Raw genomic sequence first — 25,152 nt, 5'->3', positions numbered from 1 at the left:
AACAGTTGGAGCACAGCTCCCGGACTTTTATTTATTACATTTACATACCAGCTTTTTCTTCCAAGGAGCTCAAGTTGGTGTACATGGTTCTCTTCTTCTCCCCACAACCCTGTGATGTAGGGTAGGCTAAGAGATGGTGATTGGCCAAGGTTACCCAGGGAGCTTAATGGCTGAATGGGGATTCGAACCCTGCTCTTCCACACTGGCTTATTTTCAGACCAGGATTGATGATGCCATCTGAGAGTGCACCGGGGTATTTGACAGACTGTTAGCTGTGACAAGTGAATAAGATGATAACAAATCTTTTAAGTTGTAACAAAAAAAATTCCTTCCAGTAGCACCTTAAAGACCAACTAAGTTAGTTCTAGGTATGAGCTTTCGTGTGCATGCACACGAAAGCTCATACCTAGAACTAACTAAGTAGGTCTTTAAGGTGCTACTGGAAGGAATTTTTTTTGTTTTGACTATGGCAGATCAACACGGCTACCTATCTGTAACTTTTAAGTTGTATTACCATTTGACAGGTTAGCGCATAGAGGAAACTGGAGATGGAGGAAAATACTCAAGCAGAGCCTGGATACGGAGCGTTGTATCTAGTGCTTGTTCTACTTGGAGTTAGACCCATTGTCATTAATATGCACGACTAACTTAAGCCCATAAATTTCATTGTGAGTAGAACTTGGTTGGATACAGCCCTTATTTCCTTTGATGGGGTTCCTACTTCATGGTAGCCATTGTAATATTTCTATGCAAGTTTGTTTACATTTCTAATTGAATTTTAAAGGTTGTATTTCAGCTGGCTGAAGACCTTTTGCTAAAGCTCAGTGTTGGACCTAAGAAGTTGGAACACTGAGTTTAATAGGGCTATTCCCGAGGTATCTATGTTTCTGCCCCAAAGCTTATCAGAGATGTGAACCCCACCAGCTAAGTTCCAACATGCTAGCCACCCACCACCCTTCACTAGATCCCTACTAATCTCTGGAGGACAGTAAGCAGGTCCTAATACACTGGGCGTTATGCTATGTACTTCTATTAGTTTATTATATGTATAAAATGGATGGAGGCAAACTGCCTGTATGTTTTGGATGTTGCTTGGGGGCAGGGCTGTGGAGGCTGTCATGGAGAGCTCCTGTGCTTCAAAGTTTGCCAGGACACCACTGGTGAATAGCAAATCTATTGTCGAGAAACAAATGCTTCATTTTCACAACTAAACAATGGATGGTCTTGGCATTGTGACTGACTTCACTGGCAATTAATCCCCACTCCAGTGAGCTATGCTCACATGATTTATTAAGATGACATGGTGCATTAGGGTACTATGCTTCCTTTTTAAAAACCAGAGCATTTAAAGTCTTTATCTTGTTTTGTCAACAGGGGAGCTACTAATACTGACGGTATGGATCATTCTGTGCTCCGAAGGGAGGTGCATCATGAGAGGTATGCGCTTTGGTGCAAAATGAATCATGTTTAATACATTAACACTGCTCAGTGCTTGTTTGTTCTCTCAAGACAAATAAGGTTTTTCCCCCGGAGTTTTGGATGTTCTGCCTTTTGTTTATCAACTTCTGGTGGGTGGTGCTATAGTTGTACAGAAGCTCATCACTCATGCACTGACAAACTTGTTTAGCATGTAGCCTATTGTGAGGATTCTGCCAAATCAATTACATTATGTACAATGTTTGTTAAAGCCTGTTTGGTCTTAAAACAGGATGTGAAACTTGATGAGCTGATGAGAGAATCATGGGTTTGGCAAAAGAATTGAGGCACATGCTTGTAATTTATGGATCAGAAGGGGCTGAATGTTACACTCCCATCACTTTTTAGCATATTTCTGTTGCCATATCCAAGTGTTGCCATAGTTTTTAATATCAGTAATTTTGGCAGTATCGTGGGGAAGGATTTCACCTTTCCCCTCAATTGCGTTTTGATTGTCTTTTGTTAGAGAGGCAGCTCTTATTTGCCAATTACTTCTAGTCAGAATGTCAGTGAGATTGCAGCTGTCTGCTGTTTATAAAATGGTTAAAACCCTCCCAATAGCCTTGTTTCTTTTAATCGTACCCTTCACTGGCACATAGCCCTTCCCCTTTCTTATTGCTCTTTACTAAGCCAACACTTAATTCTCATTGTTTTGTATTTTCTGCTTGAAATCAGCTTGCTATGAAGCTGTTTCTGCCTCACAAAGAATATCCATCTGCATTTGGAATTCAGAAGCTTTTGAGGTATATATGGGGAGGTATTACTACCATTTCCCTAAGGGGGAAGGAAACTCTTTCTTCTGAAAACATGACACAGGAAGGAGACAACTAGCTGAGGAGCTCCTTTGAATATTCTTGCTCTATGAAAATGCATTCCGTGCATTATTTGCATAAATAGCAGATGCAGGGTCCTAGTTCGAACCCTTGTGGTATTGTTCCTTGGCCACAGGTGCAATTTTGAGGTGGCAGGAGAGCTTCATTTGTTGGTTGCACCTTTTTTGAGACATCACCTACTTAAAAAAACTGCTTTTGTGATGGTGGTTATTACATTTTGTTTAAACACACTGGGCAATTTTTAACAGAAAGGTTGGTTATGAATATTCCTTCATCATAAATTTAAAATGCACACATTGAAAACACAGGAACAATTTTTTTTCTTCATTTTCTGTTGCATGAGATTTTTTAACTGTACTTATGTTCTTTAAATGCTGATTTCAAATATGAAATCGATTTTCGTGTACGTGCTATAGTTATCTTTCAATTTCCGACTTTTGCCGATATGTCATATTTACACTGGGGATAAGTGGACACTGACACGTTGATCTACCCTAATCACATGGTAATTATTGTTTTGCAAACTTAATTTTTCTTTATTTTTATAGTTTTGTAACCTAAATATTTGTATTTTTCAGATCGGACCATGGCTTCTTCAAGTAGGCAAAAATGTGTAAACAAGCCTGATGCCTTTTGTTATGCTATTTTTGTCTGGTCAGTACAAAGAGTATCGGCAAGAAAAACTGACATTCTGTCACTCTATCCCAGTATTCCTTCAGCAATTAGACCTATCCTGCACTCTGAGGAACTCCCAATTCCAGTTTTTAAGGGGTTTATCTCTTCTGAAGATGAAGGGAAGTGAACATGGTGAAGAGCACAACTGGATCATCTGTGTGGATCTCAAAACGGTCAACTTCTTGCTCGGACAACAGAAAGGCTTTACCAAGTACCTGAATAACAACAGCTTGTGGATATCACTAGGAAACAAAAATAGCAGTCACTTGTGTGATCCTTGGGTTCCCGCCAAACCACGGGAACCCGAAAAGGCATACTCTTCTGTTTTCCTTTTGTCCAGTCTCTAAGCATTTTCTCACAATTCTGACAAACAATATGCGGAGCTGATTTCTTACCTTGGTTGCCCAGAGGAATTTCAAAATAGCTTTTATAGGCATGCCTCACAATCGCTGTTATATTGTGTCTTGTGTGGTGTAGTGGTTAGGAGCGGTAGTCTCGTAATCTGGGGAACCGGGTTCGCGTCTCCGCTCCTCCACTTGCAGCTGCTGGGTGGCCATGGGCCAGTCACACTTCTCTGAAGTCTCTCAGCCCCACTCACCTCACAGAGTGTTTGTTGTGGGGGAGGAAGGGAAAGGAGACTGTTAGCCACTTTGAGACTCCTGAAGGGGAGTGAAAGGCGGGATATCAAATCCAAACTCTTCTTCTTCTTCTTCTTTGACGAGGAAGTGTATAGCAGCCACATACATAACAAAAGGCATCAGGCTTGTTTATACATTTTTGTCTACTTGAAGAAGCCATGGTCCGATCTGAAAAATACAAATATTTAGGTTACAAAACTATAAAAGTAAAGAAAAATTAAGTTTGCAAAACAATAATTACCATGTGGTTAGGGTAGATCAACGTGTCAGTGTCTACTTATCCCCAGTGTAAATATGACATATCGGCAAAAGTCGGAAATTGAAAGATAACTATAGCACGTACACGAAAATCGATTTCATATTTGAAATCAGCATTTAAAGAACATAAGAACAGTTGAAAAATCTCATGCAACAGAAAATGAAAATTTTTTTCCATCAGTATACTGTGTATCTCAAGGGAATACATTTTTTTTGCATACCTCCAACTACATAGATATACATGTCATTTTCAATGCTATACATGTCACATTCAATGCTATTTAAGTCACTTACATTTATACTCATATTGTGCTACTTTGGCTATGTGTTTAATAAAATATTGAATCATTGCATTGTGAAAAACAAAGATTATGGTGAAAAATGAAAAACATGAATTGCAAAAAAACAACAACCCTAGAGCTTACAGAACAAAACCAACTTCAGATATGAAATCAGCATGTCAAAATTAGGTTAGAACAACTGCAGGTGTCAGTGCAACAAAATTTTTGTTTCCCAGTGAAATTGATTGCAGATGAACATCTTGGAGAACAGAAGCTGAAGCTCACATCATGTCAAAATCGCATATATATTTATCTGTCTGAAAAGTTATTTGTTATTTGCATGTAAACTTTTCTTAACATTGGAAATCAGTTGATTCGATCTTTGATAGTAAGTTTTTTCAAGTGACATGACAAAGAGCAATAAGATTGTGCAGGATATTCTGATGTCCTAAGTAGCTTTGGTATTAAACAGACAAACAGCTCTCTGATCTTAAAATAAATTGTCCCAATATGAGAAGGTTATCAGAGATAGATATACTTGTTTAAATTAGTGGTTCCCCAACTTTCCCCCCGTGGTCCTCTTGAAAACTGCTAGGGGTCTTGGCGTACCACTACATCATTTTTCAGCCTGTTGTACCAATTGTAATGTGCTGGGCTAGGTACCATATGATTTTAAATTGTCTTTTTATTGCCGCTTTTATTTCTTACAGTTCCTAGAATTCTAATTGTAATATAATGAAAGACAATATAAGAAGTAAAAGAAGCAATAAAAATACAATTAAAAATAATATAAATATTTAATGTGAACCCACTGCAGACCACTTGAATGAAGCTTGTGGACCACTGGTGATCCTTGGACCACAGTTTGTAACTCTTTGCCTAAACTATATGATCCTAACGTTATCTTGTCATGGCTTCTTTAGATTTTAGTCAGCACATGATGATTTGGGAGAGCACTACCAAAAAGTAGCCATCTGTCCTCTGTCAGACCTTCCAGTTGTCAGTATCCTTCTTTCTTAAATTGTGGTGTTCAGAACTGGATAAAGGACTCCAAGGTGATCAGGGCAGAATAGAGCAATACTTTGACTTCCCTTGATCTGGATGTTCTACTTTTGTTGATGTAGTCTAGAATAGCAATAACTTTTTTTGCTCCACATAACACTGTTGGCTCGTGTAAATTAAGCTTGTGGTCTACAAAGACCCCTACATTTTTTTCACATGTATTACTGGCAAGCCAGGTTTCCCCATCTTACATTTGTGCAGTTTGGTCTTTGTACCTAAGTGTAGATTCTGAAATTTTCCCTATTGAAATTCATTTTGTTAGTTAGCTGCCATGTTCTCCTATCTGTTAAGGTTATCTTGAATTCTGATTCTGTATTCTGTGGCATCAGGTACCCCTTTCAGTTTGGTGTCCTCTGCAAATTTGACGAGCATCCCCTTCATTCTTTCATTCAACTCGTTTGTAAAGGTGTTGAACAACAAGGGGCCCAGGACAGAACCCTGCAGCTGCCCTCTTGTCCCTTTTCCCCAGGATGACGAGGAACCATTAGTGGGCAGTCTTTGGATTTGGTCAGTCAGATGAAGTTGACTGTACTGGGGATTCACTTGGCTTAGCAAGGATGGCAGTGCTAAAGGTTTCACAGAAATGGTGAAAGAGAGAAAGGTATAATCTATGCAGTGGTGGAGAGAAAGGTATAATCTATGCAGCAGGTATAATCTATGCAGTTCTCTCCATATGTTTGACAGCAGCTCCCAACAGCTGAGAGAGTGCAACTGGAGAACACCAGGTTGCGATAGTTTGTGAAACTGAGTCTTAAAATTCTGTACTAGAAACCTTTGGTGCACTTTCATTAGCCATTTCATCAGACGTACAGCTTTCTGCAATCCTGGCTTGAAGAAACAAACTTCCAAAACTAGCCCCCCCAAATGACCCCACTGTGGAGCTCTAGTTAACACTCTGCATAGACTTGAATAGTTATGAATGCTGTTTAATTAGCCACCTACTCCTTAATTTTCTTGTCAAATTGATATTCAGCTCTTGAAGGATGTTGCTTCTCTGTCAGCTGGATAAGATCATGTAACCTAAAGCATTTTCTGTGGGAGTAGCTGCTGTTTAGTTGCTTGTTCATGGCAAATTAATTGTTTTTGGGGAAAGAGAAATGAGGAAGGAGTGGTGGTTGGCTGTTAGATGCATTTCAGTTTTTAATTTTTAATTTTAGCTTTCAGCCTGTCATGCTTGCATATTTCTGAAGGGCACCCCCCCCCCAAGTTAAATTTGTCTGAGGACATTGAGCCCCTTGAAGAAAGAGTGGGATCTGTGTAGAACTCTTTTGTTTCTCTTTAGTAACACAGTCCAGAACAGAAGGCCCAAGCTGCATTCAGAGCAGTTAAAATAGATTCTCACTGTTGGGAAAGACCCCTAGGTCTAGGTCCAGCCCTGCCCTTAAAGGCTTTGGTGGAGAAGATTTCTGTGTCGCTTTCAACAAATATTCAGTTATTGAAATTGTTCCTTCCCCCTTAAAATTTCACCGGAATGAGTTGCCCATGTGTTTGTGAGCTTGGGTGCAGTTTGGTACAATGGGACCATTCCTCCCCGTCAAGCATCTTTATTAAAGTTTATCAGCAGAGGCCCTCTGCTTTTCACGTTTGATTGGGATTGGGGTGAGAGCTTTCTCCTAGGTGGAAGCTCCTTCCTGCAGAAAGGCTGCCCTGCCCTTTCTTTAATGGCACTTCTGCTGCATGGCAGAAACCTTCCTCATTAGGAAGGCTTTGGTGCTATAAACAACATCAGCCACCAGGCCTGCATTGTTCTCCTGTCTTCCCAGTGCCACATGTTGCTACTACTTAGCAAGGATCGGGTGGAAGGGCAAGACAGGGGAGCTCTGTGTAGGTGTAGTGGTAGAGCCAAATCAGTGCTGCTCCCACTCCAGGCAGCCAGAGACCCTGAGGATGTCTAAGGCTTTGACTGCCTGGCCTGAGACGTAGGGAGGGTCTAGGGTGAAGGAATCTGCTGAATGTGTTGTAGTGATCTCCTCTCTTGTTATGTGTGAGGTGTTTGCCAGATCTATCCTCCAAGCTTCCATCAGAAAGTTTGGTGTGTTCTTCCATTGCTTCTCCTTGCTGCCATTCCAGAGGTAGATCAGTTCCAAGAGTGTTGGGGAGTTCTGTTGGTTCTAGTCTCTTTGTTGTTGTGATCTGTGTTGATCCTCTTGGGATAAGATCGAAGGGGAAGCCCCAGCAATATTTAATTCCAGCTTTTTGCAGTTTAATTCTGTAAGCACATAAAGCCTCCCGCCCCCCAGCCCTGTGTTTCAGAAGCCAGACTTTCATTACCATAACTGGAATGTTTTTATAAGGATATTAGGTTCCACAGTTTGTTCCACATTTCCTCTTTCTTCCTGTAACGGGCAGAGCAGACAATTATATCATGGAGGAAGTACCCTCAGTTTGGGTCTGAGTGCTTTTGTGTGCCTGTTCAAAACCAGCTACAGAGATTATGAGGTCTGGAAGCATTGATTTAAGCCATGTGACAATAAAATGTGCAAGGTCATTTCCTTCCATGCCCTCTTCAAAAGAATGAAAATGTAAAATTATTCTACTATTTAAATTTTCTGCATCTTCAGGCATGTTGCGTATATCTTTTTCTAATTATTTGATATTTTTGTAATGGATTTGGCTTAATTCTTTTGTTGTTTTCTGTTAAAGAGTCAAGCCTTGTGTTAAGTTCTGTCAGTTTTGATTCCATTGGAAGCATTAGTTCTTTTCAAGTGTTTTTAATAAGCTCCTTTATAGCATCATAGTTCTTCTCTAAGTTATTGCTTCCATGTTCTTTCTCAAACAAGGAAGAGGCCTCTTTTGAGGGTGGTGCCATCTTGGCTGCTGTCTCCATTATTGTCTTCATCGCTGCCCTCTCACAGGCAGGAAGAATTAAGAGACATCATCTTTTACTTTCAGCTTTTCTGAATGCCTTTGCATTCCCCTCTCCTTTCTTCAAGGTTTGGGATTTTTTAGGCAGCAGGGACTTTTGTTCCAAGCTGTTTTTCTGGGCTTTGGAGGAGAGCTTAGAGCAGAGCTTTCCAAACTGTGTGTCGTGACATGTTAGCCTGTTGGCTGCAATGTGTAGGTGTGTTGCATGAATGCTCCCCATGCTCCTCCCGGGGCTGGAAGGGGGTTAGTTTAACCTCTGGTTTGCTAGTACAGTAAAAGTGAATTACCATGTCGTGAAATGATGCATGTCTAAAAATGAAAAGTTTGGAAAGCTCTGAGTTTAACTGGCCATCTTATTTCCATCGTGGCCATCCCCCCAACTGGCTGAAGAATTGATGGTTTCTTCTCCCGCTGTCCTTAGGACAGTTTGAGGCAGTCCATGCTCTGTTCATCTGTACATTGTTTTCCTCAGGTAAGTGAACTTGTGTACACCAGGTCAGATGATTGAAGGAAAATAATTTGAATCCTGCTTCCACCTTTCCCTTGTACAGCTCAGTTGTCACTCAGCTGCTGTGCTTTGTAGCTTGCCCATTAAAAGAAGAGTCATGAACATCAGTTTAAATCAGGCATAGGCAAACTCTGGCCCTCCAGATATTTGGGACTACAATTCCCATCATCCCTAGCTAACAGGAACAGTTGTCAGGGATGATGGGAATTGTAGTCCCAAACATCTGGGGGGCCAGAGTTTGCCTATGCCTGGTTTAAATGCATGCTCTTAATCTGTTCACATAATCACCAGAAGGTGGCATTACTGATTTTGAATAAACATTACCTCACTTTCTGGGTCTTAAACGTCATTGTGTAATAACTTTGCCTCTGGGTGCTGCAGAGTGTGACAGAAATTTGTGCAGCTAAGATTCTTCAATGTAGAGGGAGCTGCCATATTGATCTGTTTTTATCCTAAGCTGCCGTCTAATTCACTTCTGTCATATTGACAAAGCTTCACTCCCCCCTCCCCCAAATGTGAAGTTTATAGCAGGCTTACCTAAGGATTGGACCAAATCATAATTCTTTGGAGCAGGAATATACAGTGGTACCTTGGGTTACATACGCTTCGGGTTACATACGCTTCAGGTTGCAGACTCCACTAACCCAGAAATAGTGCTTCAGGTTAAGAACTTTGCTTCAGGATGAGAACAGAAATCGCTCAGCAGCGGCGCTGCAGCAGTGGGAGGCCCCATTAGCTAAAGTGGTGCTTCAGGTTAAGAACTTTGCTTCAGGATGAGAACAGAAATCATGCTCTGGCGGCACAGCAGCAGCAGGAGGCCCCATTAGCTAAAGTGGTGCTTCAGGTTAAAAACTGTTTCAGGTTAAGAACGGACCTCCGGAACGAATTAAGTACTTAACCCGAGGTACCACTGTAGCACCAAAATGATACAGCATCATTGACAGTCTGATAATACATATGTTTACTTGGAAGTAAGCCCCCCCCAATAAGACTTGCATCTTTTGTTTAAACACATAGATTACACAAAGTCAACCTGAGTAGTCACACACATTGTAACTAAGTTTGAACAGGTATTTAATTTGAATTTTCTGTGACCCTGCAAGTGCTGAATTATATGAATGGGAAACTGATGCTGCCATTTTGTTCAGAATATCACTTTTAATAAGAAGGTACATCAATGCTGGCCTGAAGTACATAAAGGACAAGATGTTAATCATTTGTTCTAATTCACTGTGTTTGTATTCTCCTCTTAGATAAGGCCCCACTAGTGTTCATCCAGATTTCTGGCCAAGTCCCCTGTCCTCTTAGTACCAGTGGTATAGAAGCATTAAGTACTCCTAAACCTTCCACTGGGTGCAGTATCCCTTCCAGAAAACCCTGTTGCACATTCTGAATTCCTTTAGCTTCATTTTGGTACTTTAAGCACTATGATGGGGGCACATCCTTCTGGAGCGGAGGAGCAGAGAAACCCTGGTCTACTGATAGTGCCCTGTTTTTGAGCTCTTAAGGCTTTATTATTCAGAAACTGAAAACGACACTATACTTTTGGGTAAGTTCCTCTCTTGAGAAATGCCTGTGGGCTATCACGTCTTCCGTAAAGTCTGCTTTTGCTAGAAATGTCTTATCTTCCAGAGGTGGATCTAACAGAAACATGGCTTTGGATTGTTTGTTACCAGCATGTCAGCCGAATACCCCCCCCCAACCTCCAGAAAACAATTTAAAAACAAAATTAAAAAGCAGTTTTAAAGAATGTAAACAGTATTCTCTGCTGGGTAGCAGCAGTCCTTTTATAGTCTATCAGGCCCTGTCCTACGCCTGGTGGAGAGAGGCAGGAGCAGGACCCTCAGACTCTCAGCAGGTGCTCTGTGTCTTGTGTGTGTGCGCACTTGCATTGCTCTGTCCCCAAACTGTAATGAACTTCTTAATGATCCTGAGTCTCACACCTGCAGGCAACTTGACTAGGAGGAAATTAGTATGAGGGTATTTTTCCTATGATTTTTGGGCGGTGGGGTGGGGGGAACAGGAAGGAGGATACAGTGTGAAGTTGAAGTTTTCCTGTAATCCTTGCTTTCATTACATAGCTGAATAGAACAGAATTGTGTGTTTGTGTTATATTTAATGGTGTTTGGAAAGGACAAATGTACTGTGGAAAAACCTTTTAAGACCTCAAGCTGTCTAGATCTTACATGATTTGTTGTTGTTTAGTCGTTTAGTCGTGTCCGACTCTTCGTGACCCCATGGACCAGAGAACGCCAGGCACCTCTGTCCTCTACTGCCTCCCGCAGTTTGGTCAAACTCATGCTGGTAGCCTCGAAAACACTATCCAACCATCTCGTCCTCTGTCGCCCCCTTCTCCTTGTGCCCTCCATCTTTCCCAACATCAGGGTCTTCTCCAGGGAGTCTTCTCTTCTCATGAGGTGGCCAAAGTACTGGAGCCTCAGCTTCACAATCTGTCCTTCCAGTGAGCACTCAGGGTTGATTTCCTTCAGTATGGAGAGGTTTGATCTTCTTGCAGTCCATGGGACTCTCAAGAGTCTCCTCCAGCACCATAATTCAAAGGCATCAATTCTTCGGCGATCAGCCTTCTTTATAGTCCAGCTCTCACTTCCATACATCACTACTGGGAAAACCATAGCTTTAACTATACGAACCTTTGTTGGCAAGGTGATGTCTCTACTTCTCAAGATGCTGTCTAGGCCTGTCATTGCCCTTCTCCCAAGAAGCAGGCGTCTTTTAATTTCGTGGCTGCTGTCACCATCTGCAGTGATCATTGAGCCCAAGAAAGTAAAATCTCTCACTACCTCCATTTCTTCCCCTTCTATTTGCCAGGAGGTGATGGGACCAGTGGCCATGATCTTCGTTTTTTTGATGTTGAGCTTCAGACCATATTTTGCGCTCTCCTCTTTCACCCTCATTAAAAGGTTCTTTAATTCCTCCTCACTTTCTGCCATCAAGGTTGTGTCATCTGCATATCTGAGGTTGTTGATATTTCTTCCGGCAATCTTAATTCCGGCTAGGGATTCATCCAGCCCAGCCTTTCGCATGATGAATTCTGCATATAAGTTAAATAAGCAGGGAGACAAAATACAGCCTTGTCGTACTCCTTTCCCAATTTTGAACCAATCAGTTGTTCCATATCCAGTTCTAACTGTAGCTTCTTGTCCCACATAGAGATTTCTCAGGAGACAGATGAGGTGATCTGGCACTCCCATTTCTTTAAGAACTTGCCATAGTTTGCCGTGGTCGACACAGTCAAAGGCTTTTGCATAGTCAATGAAGCAGAAGTAGATGTCTTTCTGGAACTCTCTAGCTTTCTCCATAATCCAGCGCATGTTTGCAATTTGGTCTCTGGTTCCTCTGCCTCTTCTAAATCCAGCTTGCACTTCTGGGAGATTTTGGTCCACATATTGCTTGAGCCTTCCTTGTAGAATTTTAAGCATAACCTTGCTAGCGTGTGAAATGAGTGCAATTGTGCGGTAGTTGGAGCATTCTTTGGCACTGCCCTTCTTTGGGATTGGGATGTAGACTGATCTTCTCCAATCTTCTGGCCACTGCTGAGTTTTCCAAACTTGCTGGCATATTGAGTGTAGCACCTTAACAGCATCATCTTTTAAAATTTTAAATAGTTCAGCTGGAATACCATCACTTCCACTGGCCTTGTTATTTGCAGTGCTTTCTAAGGCCCATTTGACTTCACTCTCCAGGATGTCTGGCTCAAGGTCAGCAACCACACTATCTGGGGTATATGGGACATCCATTTCTTTCTGGTATAATTCCTCTGTGTATTCTTGCCACCTCTTCTTGATGTCTTCTGCTTCTGTTAGGTCCTTTCCACTTTTGTCCTTTATTATGGAAATCTTTGTACGAAATGTTCCTTTCATATCTCCAATTTTCTTGAACAGATCTCTGGTTCTTCCCATTCTATTGCTTTCCTCTATTTCTTTGCATTGCTCGTTTAAGAAGGTCTTCTTGTCTTTCCTTGCTATTCTTTGGAAATCTGCATTCAATTTCCTGTATCTTTCACCATCTCCCTCGCATTTTGCTTGCCTTCTCTCCCCCGCTTTTTGTAAGGCCTCATTGGACAGCCACTTTGCTTTCTTGCATTTCCTTTTCATTGGGATGGTTTTCGTTGCTGCCTCCTGTATAATGTTACGAGCCTCCATCCATAGTTCTTCAGGCACTCTGTCCACCAAATCTAAATCCTTAAACCTGTTCCTCACTTCCACTGTGTATTCATAAGGGATTTGACTTAGATTGTATCTTACCGGCCCAGTGGTTTTTCCTACTTTCTTCAGTTTAAGCTTGAATTTTGCTATAAGAAGCTGATGATCTGAGCCACAGTCAGCTCCAGGTCTTGTTTTTGCTGACTGTATAGAGCTTCTCCATCTTTGGCTGCAGAGAATATAATCAATCTGATTTCGATGCTGCCCATCTGGTGATGTCCATGTGTATAGTCGTCTCTTGTGTTGTTGGAAAAGCGTGTTTGTGATGACCAGCTTGTTCTCTTGACAGAACTCTATTAGCCTTTGCCCTGCTTCATTTTGATCTCCAAGGCCAAACTTGCCAGTTGTTCCTTTTATCTCTTGACTCCCTACTTTAGCATTCCAATCCCCTATGATGAGAAGAACATCCTTCTTTGGTGTCACTTCTGTAAGGTGTTGTAAGTCTTCATAGAATTGGTCAATTTCAGTTTCTTCGGCACCAGTAGTTGGTGCATAAACTTGGATTACTGTGATGTTAAAAGGTCTGCCTTGGATTCGTATCGAGATCATTCTATCATTTTTGAGATTGCATCCCAGTACAGCCTTCGCCACTCTTTTGTTGACTATGAGGGCCACTCCATTTCTTTTACGGGTTTCTTGCCCACAGTAGTAGATATGATGGTCATCCGAACTGAATTCACCCATTCCCGTCCATTTTAGTTCACTGATGCCCAGGATGTCAATACTTATTCTTGCCATCTCATTTTTGACCACCTCCAACTTACCCAGGTTCATGGTTCTTACATTCCAGGTTCCTATGCAATATTTTTCTTTACAGCATTGGACTTTCCTTTCGCTTCCAGGCATATCTGCAACTGAGCGTCCTTTCGGCTTTGGCCCAGCCGCTTCATCAGCTCTGGATCTACTTGTACTTGCCCTCCGCTCTTCCCCAGTAGCATGTTGGACGCCTTCCGACCTGAGGGGCTCATCTTCCAGCGTCATAACTTTTATATGCCTGTTGTCTTTGTCCATGGAGTTTTCTTGGCAGGGATACTGGAGTGGCTTGCCGGTTCCTCCTCCAGGTGGATCACGTTTGGTCAAAACTCTCCACTATGACCTGTTCATCTTGGGTGCCCTGCTCGGCATAGTTCATAGCTTCTCTGAGTTCTTACATGATTAAAAGGTCACAATTTGAGGCCAGCTTAACCTATAATTCCAACCCTGAATAGCAGTGACATGTCATCTGAGAAGCAAATAAATGTGATCCCTCGTATATAAGGATGCATTAATTCAACAGTTCTATTAATTAATTAATGTTTTATTGAGTAGATTCCATATTTAGTTATTGCTTAATTGGTAATTGTATGATTTTCCTTTTCTGGCACGCTTTATATTGTCTAGAGATGAAGGTGTTTTTGAAAGAGCGTGCAGTGCCTATGCATAGTTGCATTTATTGCCACATGGATCTTGCAAGTTCTGGAAATATGATGGATCTAGCTCTTTGGCTGCTAGTAGCAGTAGCTTAAAATATAGCAACTCCATACTTAAGCCCCCTTATATGAGAACTTTCTTTGATGCAAAGAAGAGGTACTCCCTTGTGTTTTAATTTCCGCATGTTGTTGAGTTCCAAATGGAAAACAAAGTCTACATTTTAGTATAGTACTTGTGTTTGACCTAGAAATTGCAGATAGTGCAGAATGCTGCAGCAGGTTGCTGACAGGAGTGAGAGCTCTGATGAGACGTATACACTGGTTCATGTTCGGTGTATATAAAGCCATTAACAGCTTGGGACCAGTTTTCTTGTGCGACTGCCTTTCCCTGTATGTCATAGTTGGAAGGGACCCTAAGGGTCATCTAGCTCAACCCCCTGCAATGCAGGAATCTCAACCTGACCGCTTCATTCTCTGCAGCTAGCACTTTTACAGGTGCCGTGTAACACTCATTTGATAGTTCTAAGAAATGGATCTTTCATTGTGGTGGCACCCACAGTTTTCAACTTCCTGCTTGTTGAAATCAGGCGCCTTCACAGTACTCTTTTCAGCGCTTGCTTAAAATATTTTTGCTTAGGCAAGCCTATGCAGGTATGCAGCTGTTGACGTGATGTCATCTCTTTTACTGTTGATTTCAATTATTTTTAAATGTGCTTAACTGTTTTTTATTCATCATTCTAATATTTCTTGTAAATTACTTACAAGCTTTATTACAATCAACTGTCATATAAGTTTTGTTAAGTGCAGTAAGAATAAAACACCAAGTGCTTATAGAAGGCGCAGCATTGCTGGGAGTTCTTTTAACCCCTCCCTTGACCACTTCTTGGAGGCTATGCCATGTGACCAAGCAAGGAAGACTGTAGACAGAGCATGGATACCCAGTGCACTGACCCTTGATGCTGTTTTCTTGGTTGGGGTCTCTCTTTGCCCCCTTCTATCATGAACGGTGCTAAACTTACCCTCCTTCCATAGCCTTTGGCCTTTCACCTTTAAGATTTCAGCTACTGGCCACTGAAAAAAACCCGGTGCGTGGCATCCTAGTGACTTGCAATCTGCTATGAACATTTTGTTTCATCAGCAGCTGAAGCATGTCTTGGCCAGAGTTTGGTACTGCTATTTGCACACCCAGTTTATTGTGCATGTGGTAGAAGAATGTACACCATGTAAAAAAATGCAGCCCACCATCTGCTCAGATTGCTTTCCGGAAGAAAGATGAGCCAGCAGCTGTCTCAGCTAATATATCCAAGGTTTTCATTGTGATTTAGCATTGCTGTGTTGAAAGGGACTGAAAAGTGTATCTAGTCTGTCCTCCTGACAGAAGACAGAGCCCTATTTTGAAATAACTCCTTATAGAGTGAGGATTTCAGATGGGGTTACTAAGTTGTAACTGTTTTGATGATATGATGCATCTGATCAGATATGTTAACTGAGTTGTACAATACATGTTTTTATCAAGAGATATTGAGTGATATCCAGCTAAATCATGTTCAGAGTAGACCCATTGAAGTCAGTGGGCTTAAGTAACAAGTCCAATGATTTCAGTGGGTCTTCCTGAAGTATGATGAAAGTATGATGCCCACCTCTAGGTGGCTCCAGCACCTACAGCTCTCCTCAGAATGATAGATGCTCCTGGTTGTTTGGAGCAAGCTTCTCCAACCTGGTGTCTTCCTGATGTTTCAACTACAGCTGCTGTCTTCCCTGACCATTGGCCATCCTGGCTGGGGCTGATGAGAGTTGTAGTCAACACAGCCTGGAGGGCCCCAGGTTGGAAAAGGCTTATCTAGAAAACTGAGCAGCTGAGATATGTGAGCTAAATCCCATGCCAAGATGAAGAGTGTTAATAATGGTCTCATCTGGGGAAAACATTGCCGCCCCTTCCCAATATATAGAACTGTTGAAACAACCCAATCACTTAGTCTCCCGAGTGAAGCATTTTCTTGAATTTCTGCAGTGTTGGTGATCATTTGGCTTGATTAACTCTGTTCCCACTGGAAGAAGTACTGGTAATTGTTCCAGAAGATTCCAAACCAATGTGTTGCATTGAGGAAGGTGTGTTGCCTCTTTTCAGAGATCAGCTCTTTTTTTGGGAGGGGGGTTAGGGGTAGGTTCTGAAATGGCTTGCATTTTATCCTTTGCTTCAGTTGGCTGTACAGCTTTATTGTTCTTACACATTGGTAGTATGGGCTGAAGGCAAAGGTCTGTTTAGAGAGGAGCAGAATTGATGAGTTGCTGGAACTGTTAATACTAATACAGTGGCACCACAGGTTAAGTACTTAATTCGTTCCGGAGGTCCGTTCTTAACCTGAAACTGTTCTTAACCTGAAGCACCACTTTAGCTAATGGGGCCTTCTGCTGCTGCCGGGCCGCCAGAGCACGATTTCTGTTCTCATCCTGAAGCAAAGTTCTTAACCTGAAGCACTATTTCTGGGTTAGTGGAGTCTGTAACCTGAAGCATATGTAACCTGAAGCGTATGTAACCCGAGGTACCACCGTATTGTATGTAACCCAAGGTACCACCGTATTGGTGAGCTCTGTGAAATAGCAATTGTTTGATTTACAGTAATGGAGGAGGACTGGGAGCCTCTAAGGGAAAACAAGGTAAACAAGCAATTTCCCTGATCAAATTGCATGGTGGCTTTCTGCCCTGCAGTGCCTCCAAGGGGTCAGTGCTGATGAGCAGTGAGGATCTTGGCCTCTGGTTGGCAATAGTGCCCTTGTAACTGCATAGCTCTTATGGCACCTTCTTGACCAGACTTGACCAGACTCCGGCACTGAGGAAGATTGGAAAGCATCAATTTACCACCACCACAACCACCACCACCCCTTAGTGCACTGGCACATAGGCACATAGCAGAATTACCATATTCGGTTACTCCACAAGCAGCAGGTCTTCTGTCTTGCTTGCCACAAGTAGGCAATGCTTGAGGTTGAACAGCAGTGACCTTGCTGCTCTTGTCTTCAGTAGGTGTCAGTAGATGAAAGGCACTCTTTTAGTACTGAACTTGATCATTAATCTTGCTTTTTAAAAAATAAATGTGTGAAACACACCAGTGATCTGGCAGAGAAGCAATGATTATGCAATGTGTACAGTGTTAAGTTTAGCCAATGGTGCTTGGCTGCATGATGCAAAGGATTCATGAGTGACGGCAGGGTCCAGTGTGGAGCGATCTATGCAAATGAGACCAGTTCATACACTGTTGGCAGTACAAGCTTTGAAAAGTAGGCATCAGTCAGCATGTAAATGTGTGACTTTATCCAGTTCTGTTAATGCAGCCTTTGGCGTTGGCTGCATGCTTCAGTAAATCTGCTTTTATTGGCAATAAATCTGGCTGGTCTTATCAGCAAAACCAGATCTCTGGAGTGTCAAGTTTTCTTTCTTAGAATGAAAATCCAGAGCTGAATATGCTCACAGTGTCACATGTGGCATGTGCATCTGCCTTCTACCCCCACATCTTTGAACTCCCTATCTTGCTAATTTTCAGTAGCGTTTGTGATATTAACATGTCCTGCCCCTCCATTGCTTTAAGAAGGCTGCTTAAAAGATTGTTCTCCTTGGGTTAGGGCTATAGGCCCAGCAACATTCAGCTCAGCTCTCTGTGTTGGTATGTCATATGCCTCTGTACCTTGGATACCTGCCCATAGCTACAGTTCCCCTTGCAGCTTGGGACTTGAACACAAAAATCTTAAGAGCCCTTTCTGCTAGTGCCTTTTTCCTGCAATGCAAATGAAGCTGAACAGAAATAGCATTATTAAATAAAAAGCATTCCTGCTTTCATAGCCTTTTCCATTATACAGTATTTAGACTTTTCGCTGAGGAAATATTCAGGTCATGCATGCTACTGAACATAAATCTGAGAGAGGAGACACATCAAGTCCATAAAAATCAATATTGGAGTCCACTTGTGACCCTTCTACAATAGTATGCAAATGGTTAGCACTTGTTCATGGGAGTTGCTGTAGACACACCTAACGGGTCAGTCAAGCCACTGCTTGGTTTGGGGTGAAATTCCTTTCTGTTCTCCCCTACCCTTCCCCTAACAAGCTCTCTGTCAGAGATGCCTTCATAAAGCAGATAAATTTATGTGTGTGCTTTAAGTGCGCTTTTAAAAAATGCGCACGCGCTCTCACACATGGTAACTGCTTGCCCCTGGAGGTCACCACCAGACCACAGGGGCTGTGTTTGGGTATGTGTGACGGACACCTGCGTGTCCAGCTGCTTCGTCAGGACTTGAGGCAATTTGTGAGCTCTTGGGGGGGGGCTGCTCTATTTGATTGTTGATCGCGTTCCTGCAAGGACAGTTATTAGCGGCACATTGCTCTCCATTTGCTGCAGACAGAAGACGGAGAGCAATATACATGTCACCTGAGCATATTGTAAAAATGCATGGGGTTTTTACTCATCTCACCTGGAAGCAGAGAATAGGGAAAATGAGAGTGCCTTGAATACGAAGCTGTGTGGAAGAACATGCAGGAATCTGCAGATATGTATCCTTGTTCGGTCGCCCTGACTATGGATTAGGAAAGACTGGTTTTTTCTCTTCTCCTCCCCATTTATTTTCCTTTTTTCTTAAACAAAAGCAAAAATATACTATTGTTATTATGCAATAGGCTTTTGCCACAATGGCATCCTTGCATTCTTTGGCTTGCACGGAAGCAAAACAGGCTGCTTTGTTTGGTCACTGATCTCTCTGTCGTTTGGCCCAGGGCTATGCTGAGATTTCTCTCCCACTTGTATTGTTGCAGCTCAAATGAAGAATGTTCAGAGGATGACAAGTGTGTACTGAGTCGGTATGTTGCTTCGTTTTCATTATGGATCCCATCTTTTTTCCCCCTTCCCCTTTCCCACCCTGCTACTATTGGTCAGAAATCAGGTTAATAGGTACAGAATGTAGTATGGTGCTGCAGTGTGACTGTGAAGGTAGAACAATAGCACTACAGGCTTGTTCTTGGGGTGGGGGGTGGAGAGGCATTCTTTTTATAGAAAAAAGCTGCATTGTGGTGACTTGTAAAGTGCAGCTCCTTTCTCTCTCTCTCTCTCTCTCTCTCTCTCTCTCCCTCTCTCTCTCTCTCTCCCTCCCTCTCTTTCTTTCTGTTGAACATATACTGCAGTCAACACTTCTCTAAGGAGGTGGCACTATTCGAGTTGGAGTGATAGAATCGCCTTATTGCTTTAGGGGACAGCAGGGTTTAAAATGAGATGCCTCTCAACCCCTTTTTTCAGACTGGAAGCTTTGGTTTAAGCTCACTGGCAAGCTCGCTTGGCTTGTTCCGAGCTTCAGCAGCCACCGTTGTGCCAGTAGTGTGTGCCTGGAATGGAAGTCCAAATTGGTAGTCTGTTATGGAAACGCTGTTTGCTGTTATTGTAGTATCGTGGTGACCAACATGCCATTGAAATGGAAAACGAGTTCTCCTGCTATGTGGAAATTCCCAGTTCCTGTGCTTAAAACATCCAGGTCGTCGCCACTTTCTCCAGCATACATGTAAGTGAGAGAATTGAGGCTATTTTAAGGTGGGGTTTCTTTTGTGAGATTACATCCCCCCCCCTCCCCGGGCTTTTGTTTTGTGAGACATAACCCCCTCCTTCCCCCCCCCTTTTCTTACGTGGTGCCCTGATGTGACATTGGTCTCAGAATTTTTATTTCTAACCTTGCATTTCTTTCATTAGAACCTCTAAAATTTAACACTCCTTTTGTTGTCAGTTTCCCATTTTTTCTCCCCTCCCCAAATGATGGATGTTGTGTTGAGTCGTTCCTTTGTTGAAAAAGCAGAGAAATGGTGCAGATTTGGCCACATTCATAATTCCTTTTCGGTGCCTATTGTCAAAGTTTGTGTGGTCATTTGTCCTTAAAGATCTTACATGAGCAAGTCAGAATCATCAGTACCCAGATCTTCCTTTTTATAGCTAATTTAAAAAATGAATATGTATGTAATGCCTACCATTATGTCATTTCTGTATTGTGTGTGTGTGTGTGTGGCACTGTGAAATATTGGAATTGCTTCCTTTGACTGCAGTTTTTTACCCGTTCTTTAGCTGTTCCTTAGAAGTCAAAGCAGAAGTCAAAAATTAAATGTTGCCACTGCCAGATATGCCTTGATTGGGCTTAGGATTCATATTTTTAAAGGGCACTGTGGCATTTTAATAGACTGTGTTTTTCTGGCTGACATTGAGCACCACACATGGCCTGCAAAAAATGAATGCAGTAAGGAGAAGTTAACTTGGTTCTGGTAGTGCTCATTAATAAATGAGCCATGGTGGAAACAGCTTCCATGGTTCATACTTATAAAACACAAAATATATGCTCAGCCAGCATTGAGGCAGTTCTCCTTGAGGGTTGCATGAATGAAATGTGGTAACTTGATGCTTTCAGCTTGTATACTTACCAACATCACAAAGGAGCAAATTGCTCATCAGTTTTGTTGGGCAAATATGATTAGCAGCATCATTTTGCTGAAATACCTTTTTTTTTTTTTAAAAAAAAGCTTTTTACTAACTTGGAGCATCTAAAAATTATAGTATCATAATTCTGAAGCTTGAAAGCAAATTGTTGAGTGTGACGCATCGGAAGGGGGAAATGGCTTTGTGCTAAGGGTTTTCAGGCATTTTCATATTTCAGAGAGAACCGGCATTGCCTAGTGATCAGCACTGTTGTGGATTTAAAAAATATTGGAAAGAAAGGGAAACTCTGCTCTAGGCTAATTTCTGGTGTGCCTACCACTTACACAAAGGGAGTTTGCTGCCATTGTTGTCTGTAGAGGCAGCATATAAAAAATACAGTGTTGAACAGAACTGTGCATGGTTGGTGCATTGTCCAGCTCTTATACAGCAATACATGAGGCATAAATGTTCAGGAGGCAGCTTCAACTGTAGGTGAGAAGCCACAATTGTCTCTGTGAAAACTGGGTTTCATTCATAGGTGTGTAAGCTTCAGCTTGTAGAAGGTTGCTTAAGTATTGTTTTAAAATAATATAAAAATTCTCTAGAGGTCCTTACGAACTGCTCTGTTGTAAATATTCCTGCGATAGGTGTTTATACTTTAGTTATAAGTAACTTTGTCTTCCATTCTGCATTCTATTTAGGGAGGGGGTTGGCATTGCTATACTGGTGACTAAAAACTTATATTATGCCATGCATAATTATTGGCATACCCACGCTCATGCCAAACCACTGCTACCTGCCCTTAGCACTTGGTGTCTGGTGGGCTATAATTCAAAACGTATTAAATCAGGAATAAAAGGACCAACCACTTAATGTCAGAATACAGTGTATGAGGGCTACTCCAGAACTGAAATGTTTTTCAAGTTTTTGTTTGGTAGAATATGTTCTACAATAGGATTCCAGAATGCCCCAAGCTAAAAACCCTTTGAAATCTAAGGGCGACCAGAGTGGTGATTACAAATATGGTGCAGCTTGCCATTAGGAATTGGTAGAATCACTTTGCTCATTATCAGTTTTAAACAGTAGTGCGTTATGATTCAGTGCCAAAGCTCTGATTGTCTTGGTTTTCTTAAAACATGTGCTTTGATTAAATGCCATTCCCTGTCATATCCATTGGTCTTTAATGTTGCAATTTTAGAAGTGAGGAAGAAGCCCTGTTTTTGCCACTCTTCTAGCAGCAATATTGTGTTAATGCATAGAATTTGCCTTCCAAATCAAGAACCATATGCCTAATTTATCTTGCTTCTTGTAAGAGCTTTATGCAGATGGGAAAGGGCCGCCCTTGATTAAGACTGACAAAAACTCTGTATGCTGCATGTAACCTGCTTTGCAACCAGGTCAGCTTCTTTCCAAAAAGACTCACTTCATTTTGGCAGACAGAAGGTTACCAAGGCTGAGGTTTTGCCCCTTAACATTCTGTATCTACCTGTTCCTCTTAGAGTAAATTGGGTGTGTTGTAGGAGATTGGGGTCTTTCATGTCCTTTAGAAAACTTTCTACACCTTTGGGAATAAAAGATTTACCTGTTCATACCCTCTGTTTGCGGGGTAGTATGAGCAAAGCTGTTTTTAGCTAGAACTCACCAATTCATCTTTCAGGTGGGAGCCGTTGCCATTCTAAGAGCACAGGAGAAGTGTTCATGGTGAGTTCTGGCACCTCTTTTTTTTTTTTTTTTTTTTGAAAAATAGCACTGGGTATGAGGGATGCACTCGCAGAAGGAATACAGCTTGTGTGCAGTTACTCTTTGTGACTGTGGGGTGAATGTTTTCTGCTTGGAAATCCTATTGATAGGAAAGCACTCCTTTTTTCATAGGGTAGAAGGAATTAAAAAATGGGCAGCCTCTCCTTATACCTGATCATTGTGATGTAGGTTTGTTCAGTGGATTGTGTGAGTGTCAATTCTCCATTAGTCTGTTCACCAAAGGTGAGCAGAACACACAGCTCTCTAATTCTTGTTTGTGAAACTCCTGTGTCTCAATTTGTCCACATCTCTTCTTTGTGTGCCAGAGGACTTGAGAGTGGAAAGTGGCAACAGTAAACAGTGGAAAGCAAGTAAGTTAAGACAAAATATGAATTGTGGGTGGTTGTAAGTGCTGCCAACTCAGGTGGTCACAGACTGGGGGCGAACGAACAGGATCTGCAGTGCTACTTAATCTAAACCTCACTAAAGCTATGAAGTCTTCTCCTTAGCCTCTTCCCTGCCCCAATAGAATGCAGTGTTTTTGTTTCTACATAGCTGTTGCAGCCAGAAAAGACTGTCCCACCTCCCCCCCCCCCCATGTAAGAATACAGTGGATGAGAATGGATTTTGCACTTGGAGAAACCTTTTGAGATATCTGCCTAGTAGATATCCTGTGGGGTTTTTTTTTTTTTTGCTATGTCCTCTCTGTGCAATGTAGATCAGTTAAAAGCTACCGAATTATCAGAGTTAGAAAAGCTAAATACCATGATTACCAAGAAAACTTTCCCTATCTCTTATCCAACTGGTGCTAGTGTGGATTCAGTGAGGTCAGTAGAAATTTTTAAAAAAGGGCTATCCCTCCAGATCATGCCTTATCTGTGTCCAATATGGGAAAGGATACTTCTGTGGAATGCTAGTGGAATCACTGTAGTAAAACTCAGAGGTGAAATCCTCCTGCTTAACTATGACAGCCAAAACAGAGGACTGGTGAAATGTCCTTTTGAAGATGCCAGCGCTTCCCTTCAGGTCCCCTTGCAGACATCCATTCCCTGCCACAGATGTAAAGGGAATCCAGAAAGCAACTGAGTGAACAAGGTTGACTGCCGCCTTACAACAGGGGAGCTTTCCTGTTGGGAAGTCTCCACATCAAACAGAAATCCAGACACAGCTTCTCAAAAATGGTCCAGGAGCTTTTTTGACTTCTAGTTGTGGCTATGAGTAAGAGACTGTCGATCAATCATAGTCCTGGAGGCTATGAACATGAGTCCTGGCCTCAAGCTATTGATGGTGGAGTTCTCTGCCACTGTTGCTGCACAAAGTCAGGGGGATTATAGATGATTAAAGGTCGCATGCCTGGAAACCTTGGCAGCTGGATTCCAGTGCCATAGTCCCTGTACTACCAAGGCAGCAGACCAGAAGATGGAGCTGGGAGTACTTTAATCTAGCCCTGTTGTTCTTGGGCTCTATCAGGCTCTCTAATGAAGTGTCTTTCTCCCCACACTAGCACATAGTTCGCATCTTGTGTAGTCCCTTGTGGGCAAATATTGTCCCTATCTTCCTAGTGTTACCTTGCAAACTGCTTTGCACTATGTCAGTTGAAAATCTAATGCTGTCATTCAAGCTAAGATAAAAATTGTTTTTCAGTGAATACGTGTTTTGGCATTGAGTGATGTACACTGAGTTTATTTTTATTTCTGGTTTTAGACATTTGTTCAGTCCCGTCCCCAAAGACAAAGACTGCTAGTCAGCTTGTTTACGGCCCCAAGCACAATCTCATCTATATGCAGTCACTTCCCTCACCTAAGTTTCAGCAAATATGTTGCACCATGGCAAATCTTTGGAGTTAGAAGAGGATGAGCTGCTTCAGTACGGACTTTATTGCTGTGGTTTGAGATGTGCATGGTATAGTGCCATGAACTTTCTTGCTTCCCCTATTTAAGAGGTGCTGATGAGAAATAAGGCAGATTCTGTGACTTGAATAAAAATTAAGTGTCTCAGATGCCCCTGTTGAATAGAACAGCAAAGTATGTTAGGGTGATCAAAGGAAGAGTGGGTGCAAGATGACTAAAGGACTACTCTGTTGAGAAGCTTTTTGAAGGCGGCTCTTCATGTCCCATCAGTGCTTGAGGTGTGATTGATAGGAATGCAGTGAGCCTTTTCTGTGACTGCATCTGGGTTATGGCACTTCCTACCCAGGAAAACTTTACTCTTGCCTCATCTCTGGTGGTTCTCCATCTCCTAGTTTAGATCTTCCCTTTTCAGCAAGTTTTTGGCTGGATTTTATACCTGTTCTTATCAGACCTGCACCTCATCTATAATTTTTGAGAGTACTAGATTCCGATCCAGTAATTTTCTTGAGATGGTTGAGTGCTTTTTAAATGGAAAGATTGAAAATTACCCTGTGCTGCTTCAGCAGGTTCACAGCAGAGGTGGTGGATATATACTGTATTGGCCCAAATATAAGCCGCACGGAACGAATTAATTTCGTCTTGCGAGGCACCACTGTACATAATCCTGATACAAAATGTGTAGAGCACCAGACACAGTCCTACCTCACACATTCCTTTCCAAGGAGATGTGTAGATGTGCTGCCAGTTGGAGTATCCACTACTGAGCTAGGTTGCCATATAGTCTGCCTTATATAAGGCAGTTTCCAATTCTGAAGGAAAAGCATTTTTGCTCTGCCTTCCCCATCCCACTGCTTTGCGTATCTCTTCTACCTCAGTATCCATGTATTACTGAGACAAA

General features: G+C 42.0%; 1 protein-coding gene across 6 annotated transcripts in view; it reads left to right on the top strand.

The window, feature by feature from the left end:
* LOC309361777 (kelch-like protein 13) overlaps nucleotides 1-25,152 on the top strand; it is a 77,419-nt gene that overhangs the window by 14,938 nt on the left and 37,329 nt on the right. Inside the window, exons 3-5 of one of the 6 annotated variants that reach the window (XM_081896950.1) lie at nucleotides 1,375-1,437; nucleotides 19,032-19,076; nucleotides 19,655-19,768. In XM_081896950.1, coding sequence (XP_081753076.1) covers nucleotides 1,375-1,437; nucleotides 19,032-19,076; nucleotides 19,655-19,768 — 222 coding nt within the window. Of the gene's footprint in view, nucleotides 1-1,374; nucleotides 1,438-9,865; nucleotides 10,146-18,981; nucleotides 19,077-19,343; nucleotides 19,769-25,152 lie in introns of those variants that run through there. The other 5 variants (XM_081896945.1, XM_081896947.1, XM_081896949.1 and 2 more) reach the window with 5 other exon arrangements.

Source organism: Podarcis melisellensis (genome assembly GCF_964234715.1).
Source record: "Podarcis melisellensis genome assembly, chromosome: Z".
NCBI lineage: Eukaryota > Metazoa > Chordata > Lepidosauria > Squamata > Lacertidae > Podarcis > Podarcis melisellensis.
This window is presented reverse-complemented; position numbering and strand designations above follow the sequence as displayed.